Source organism: Pteronotus mesoamericanus, unplaced genomic scaffold, assembly GCF_021234165.1.
Source record: "Pteronotus mesoamericanus isolate MK-2021 breed Mesoamerican mustached bat unplaced genomic scaffold, CSHL_Meso_final contig_74, whole genome shotgun sequence".
In the NCBI taxonomy this organism is placed as follows: domain Eukaryota; kingdom Metazoa; phylum Chordata; class Mammalia; order Chiroptera; family Mormoopidae; genus Pteronotus; species Pteronotus mesoamericanus.
Genome location: NW_026555247.1, coordinates 4,694,730 through 4,700,729, shown reverse-complemented (window position 1 = coordinate 4,700,729; position 6,000 = coordinate 4,694,730). Strand labels below are relative to the sequence as shown.

The 6,000-nt window shown below is 41.0% G+C and overlaps 1 protein-coding gene across 3 annotated transcripts in view; it reads left to right on the top strand.

Annotated features, from left to right (window-relative positions):
• Window positions 1–866: 866 nt before the first annotated feature.
• The window catches only part of ROCK1 (Rho associated coiled-coil containing protein kinase 1), a 145,021-nt gene continuing 139,887 nt past the window's right edge, over window positions 867–6,000 (top strand). For all 3 annotated transcript variants that reach the window (XR_008529991.1, XM_054583431.1, XM_054583430.1), the window contains exon 1: window positions 867–1,788. Coding sequence is in view for 2 of the 3 variants with exons in the window: in XM_054583431.1 (XP_054439406.1) it covers window positions 1,696–1,788 (93 nt within the window). In the remaining variant the exon portion in view is untranslated. The remainder of the gene's footprint in view (window positions 1,789–6,000) is intronic.

Genomic DNA, 6,000 nt, shown 5'->3' with positions numbered 1-6,000 from the left:
GTACATTAGCTCTGGTAAATTCACAATTCTGTTTCACTGAACGTTTTGAAATTGAAAAGGGAGTATTACACATCAAGAAAAGAACTACAAAGGTAGTGTTGATGGTGCGGGATAACTAGTACAAATAACTTAAAAATAGTGATTTTTTTCTGAGATTATTTTCTTTTTTTAAAAAAAATAAATTGAGAATGACTTTCATTGACTATAGTTTCTGTGGTTATATTTTAATGCTCCCTTAACATACATGCTCAGCTTAGGAGGGCAGAGTACTGATTTGCTTTCTAATTTTCCCGTGGAATGCAGACGGGTTAAATATTGTGGGGTTTACGGAGGACCGATTATTAAATACTGTTGAAAACCAAACCCTGCTGATGCTAAAATGTCGGTGCCTGCTTGCGAAAAAGCATCTTGACTTAAAAAAAAAGGGGGGGGGGCCCTTATCTCCAAAAAACAGTAACAAGCACCCTTTTCTGTCAGAATTCTCTGGATGATTGCATAGCAGAGCTGAGGCAGCTGCTGGGACGCGACCAGAGGCAGCTAGAGCTCCACCCCCGCCCCGACCTCCACAGCAGCCCTGGAGCTCTGAGTGGCTCCTCAAAGCCTGCCAAAGCAAGGGCTCTGCCGCCTGCCGTTTGCTGCACTCGGTCGGCTTCTCCCCACTCACTGCCAGCCTCCTTGGGACGTCTGCGAGGCCCCGAGTGCGCCCCGCCTTTCGCCCCGCCTAGTAGGGCCTGCGATGAAGCTCGAGCGCGCGCTAGCCCCAGCCGGTTCCCCTTCCGAGCGTCCGCGCTCCGCATGCGCAGTTCGCGCCGCCGCTCTCCGTTTGTTTAAACAGGAAGGCGGACATATTAGTCCCTCACGGCCCCCCTCGCCCCACCCCCCCAGGCATTCGCCGTCGCCACTTGCCCTTTCCCCAGCACCGGCCACAGCGCCTCCCAGAAAGTCCCCCGTCTGCAGCCGTCGGGACCGACTCTCATCTTCCTTACCGCCCGCTCTCCAGCCTTTCCAAGACTCCATCGGGCACCGACCTCGCCCTACCCGGCCAGACCCCGCAGCAGACGCCCCAGCAGCGACTGGACAAAATGGGAAAGTGAGGAACAGCTCTCGGCCGACACGGATCGGTGCGTCTGGCCGGGCCAAGTGGAGCCGGCGATGCGGAGTTAGCCTGCCTACAGCTCTTCAGAGAGGAGCGGGCCCGGCCCGTGGCCCAAGCGGCGGCGGCGGCGGCGGCAGCAGCTGGCACAGCTCCGCACCCGCCCTTCGCTTTCGCCTTTCCTCTTTTCCTTCCCTGGTGCCCAGAGGCGTCTCCACCCTGCTTCTCTCTCGCTCCCCCTTCCTGCCCATCTCGGGACGGGGCACCCTCCATGGCAAAGGCGGCTAGGGCCCGCTAGCCTGAAGCACCTCGCGGGAGCGACGAGGCGGTGGCGACGGCGCTGACGGCTGTCGTGAGGGGCTGCCTGGTGGGATGCGACTTTGGATGTCCGAGCGGCTGTGGGTCGCTGTTGCCCCGGGCCCGGGGTCTGGAGAGCGGAGATCCCCTCAGTGAGGGGAAGGAGGAGGGGGAACCGGGCGCACCTGGTGACCCTGAGGTTCCGGCTCCTCCAGCCCGCGGCTGCGAACCCGCCGCCGGAGGAAGTTGGTTGAAATTGCTTTCCGCTGCTGGTGCTGGTACGAGGGTATTGTCACAGAAGCAACATGTCGACTGGGGACAGTTTTGAGACTCGGTTTGAAAAAATCGACAACCTGCTACGGGATCCCAAATCGGAAGTGAATTCTGATTGTTTGCTGGTGAGTAGCGCTGTTCTCTTTTGCTTGTGTGGGAATGTGTCTACTTATCTGCTAAAGAAAATTGCAGCTGTGCATAACCTTGGGAAACACCAAAATCTGGTGTTTTCTCCCCGAAAAATCTTGGAGTAGCACTAAAATCTCATGCCGCGGTCCTCTATCATTGAATTGACTCTGTACTAACTACTCTCTGAACTTTTAGCTCTGATTCAGTTCATCATTACACAAAAGATACTTACAAATCCCTATTGCGGGCGTCATATAGAAAGTTACAACGTCAAAGTTATTACTACTGCATATATAGTTTGTTGAATGGTGATCTTAGTAATATTAATCTTTCTGATAGGTTTGACAGTATTATTGGAAAGACCATTTAGAATTTAGTTCCTAAATTAGGATTTAGCTCCTTATTTTTTAGACGTGGAAGTGACAATGGAGAATCGATATCGAGGAAGTGATTTTTGAGTCAAAATGTCATAGGTGACTTGAGTCTGAAGAAACTTTTTGCTGGACTCTATAAGTGTGAAAACCCAAGGAAACTGATAACTTATCACAATATTAATGTACTTTACAATATGGCTGATTAATATATTTTACAAAAGTACTGCACAGATATTTTACCCTATCTGCCATTTTTGGTGGTGGTGTGCTTAACAATATCACTTTTAAAACATTATAAAGAGGATTTTATGATATGAAAGACCTAAATTCTATTGCAGAAATCCTTCAGTGGTTGGTAGCATAGACACGTAATCGGCGTTTTTGAGTCCCGTCAGTTTCTAATACTAATAGTTGAAAACTTTTTGTAAGTTTCTTCTTTTACTTTACTGAACAACCAAAAGTTATATAATAGTTCTATTTTAATCCAAACAAAACCATATAATCTCTAAAGTTCAGGGAATATATATCTGGAGAGTAATTTACAGCCTCCTTAGAATTAATGTTTGATGTACACAATATTTGGTATTAAGACTAAGTCAACAAAGTACTATAATGCCATTCAGAGAAATAATACCATATAAAAATTTTACTCTGAATCAGGAAAATCATGTAGGTTATTTAAAATTCACATACCTTTTAGTTACTTTACATATCTGTGTATGTTTTTAAATGTTTAGTTTTACAAGAAAGTGTTTTTTCCCAAAACTTTCAAAATTACTCTAGAATCCTTCATTATGTAAATGAGTCTTGTGAGTTGTATGTTTGAAATGTCTCACCCACATTGTTGTTGCTCTTCATATTGAAAAACAGGAGGGTTGATGCTTAATACAATTTAAGACATATATTGAATGAAAGTAGTGGGAGGAATTAGAACATGTCTTTCAAGTAAGGATTTCTGTAACTTTTAAGAGCTATAATTCTTCTTTTAATATTTATCAAATCTCCATATAGTATGTTTGATTTTACTTTGCTTTTTGATCACCTTGTTCCATGAAGTAGTAGGGAGGGTATAGTAACTTAGTAGTTTGTTGTGTGGTTTTTTTTTAACTTCAGTTGTCTTTTAGCCTGTTGCCATAGCTTCATTTGGTGGAACCTCACAGATTTATTGAACCATGGTAAGTCATGGACTCTTTCCTTCAAAATCCAATCTATTAAGGAAAACAAGACCTAATCTCACATACATATGCAGAAACAAAGCAAAACACTTCACAGATTGAGAAAATATGGGGTACATTTCAATTAATTGGTATAGGTAATATATGTTCTTGGGTATTGAAAAGAAGCAGTCATTGTGAGTTGGGTGAGCCAGGGTTGGTCACAATGGATGGATAGGATTGAGATAGGGTAGTCATAGGGGGAGTGGAGCATAGCATTAATATGTGCAGGGCAGAGACAAGACTGGCTGTGACACATTTTGGTGAACAGAAGATAAAGTTGAAAGAATAGATTAACGTTATAGTGTGGAGGATTTGATTACTAGGCTAAGGAGTTTAGATTTTCTTTAGAATGTTGTGGTTATTAAATATTTGTAAACAAGACTGTGCCAGGATGAATGAAGAAAATGAATTTGCTAGTTGTGTGCAGGATGGGTTATGTGAAAAGAGACTGGAGATATGGTGAGGTTGGGGAGCTTTTTAAAAATTATTATAATAGCCCCAAAGTTATTAACATCCAAAATTGGGGCATTTGAATGGGGAAGGAGGTGCTGATGGAACTTAATTGGCAGGCTTGGGGAGGAGAAGAGGCCACCAAAGAGAGAAAAACTAGTTAGATGATAATAAAAATTTTCATTTTGTTATATAGGGAAACAAATGAAAACGTGGGTGAAAACAGCAGTCAGTTTTGGAAATAGCTTCAGAAGAAAAAGCAATTTTTCTTCCGAACAGATAAATTCAATTTTAGATTTGTTGTATTTCAGTGGATACTGGGACAACCACAAAGAAATGACTTGTAGACTATTTGGCTATTTGAAACTGAGCTCATAATTAAAGATAACAATTTGGAAATCATTTGCACAGAGATGCAAGTTGAAATTGATATAGTGATAAAAGGGTAAAAGATGAAAGTTGAACAAAAGGAAGAGTCAAGAAGGTAGGCAATCAAGGCTTTTCAGAATTAGGACAGCCTGGTATCTTGGAGCCCATAATTTCTAAAAGAATATTTTAAGAAGGAAAATAATCAACAGACAGATTCTTTTCCCCCTTGCAATCTGATAATCTTGGCCCCCGTTTTTTTGTTTGTTTAGTTCCATAATTGTTTATTGGTAGCTATTGAAATGTTGTTACCATATTAATCTAAACTTGTAAAGATTAAACTTTTTTTTGGAGACAGAAACCTTTTACCAGTTTTGTAGTGTCTAGCATGAATTTTCTTTGCACGATATTTTATGTGTATCATGAAGTAGTCATTCATTCATTCTACCAGTGAGAAAGACTTTATCAAGTAATTTCATCTTTCTCTGTGCTCCGTTTTTACTCTTCCCTCTCTGGACTTTGGACATCTTATGTAGGGACAATACCCCTTTTAAATCCTCACTGAGGATATGCTTTTGTTGATTTTAACTTGGGTATGTGCCTTGACCAGGAATCAAACCAGCAACCTTTTGGTGTATGGGATGACACGCCAACCAACTGAGCCACCTGCCTAGGGTGGACAATACCCCTTTTAAATTAATTGCCTTTCTCTATTATTTTGGCCTTTACTGATTTACTTAACTGATACTTAGTGAATATGTATTATGTACCATGTGCAACACTCAAGTTCTAGGTTTTATTTGTTTGTTTATTTGAATCTCGAATTATATATATTCTCCGTGTCCTTGACTAGAGCCTCTCTTCAGAAATGGAAGTTCTAAACCTTTTGGTATTAGAAGAATTTGCTGGGGAATATTTTTTAAATGACTTTACCCACCAAATAGTTTTTTTTTCCCTTGAGATACTAATGATGATTATTAGTACTTATAAAATAATGTTGCTGGAAAGAGCATTGGTAAGTGATTATCCAGCCTTTTCTTGAACACATAATTTATTCTAAGGACTATATAGGTCTCTTTTTCATATTGCAAATAAAAATGCTAAAATAGTCTGCATTATAATAATTATGGTAACTACTTGTTTCCTAGTTCATCCAAATTTCTCAACCTGGTTTTTTGTAAGTCAGATTCTTTCCAGTACCTTAATGATTCTGTTACCTAATGGTCCATGTTATAGTTTAGTGATTATCAAGAGCTGTTTTCCTTTTCTTTTTTTACCTTAGAATTATTTTTATCTAGGGCTTGTTAACAATTTCTCAAGTCTTGCAGACTTTTGAAAACAGTTGCGGGTAGAGTTTGATTAAGTCTAACTTCTTCAGAGGAAAAAAATGCATGTGATTTGTAAATTAAAAAGGAACGACAAAGGTGGGTGGGAAGGTTAGGTATACACTTGTCTTGAAGTTTAATATTTTTTGAAAATACAGCTATCTTGCCAATAGCATGTGTAGCACACTCGTGCAGGATGCCAGTTAAGAGCATGACCTTTTTTCTAGTTTTTGTTTTGCTGATGGAGGTGTAGCGATGGGTGGGTAAGAAAGGAGGGAAGGGAACCAACATTAGTTGAACAGTGTGTACAGACTTGTAATAAGGCTGTCCATTTGTACATATTTGTTGCTACCGTATTTTATTAGTTAGTTTTTTAGAATGTAGAAGGCAAATCTAAGTTCGTTTTTGAGTTTTTCTTCTTTTAAATTGTCTTTTCCTGGGCTTCTTGGCCCAATGTTTCCCATCTTCTCATTGCT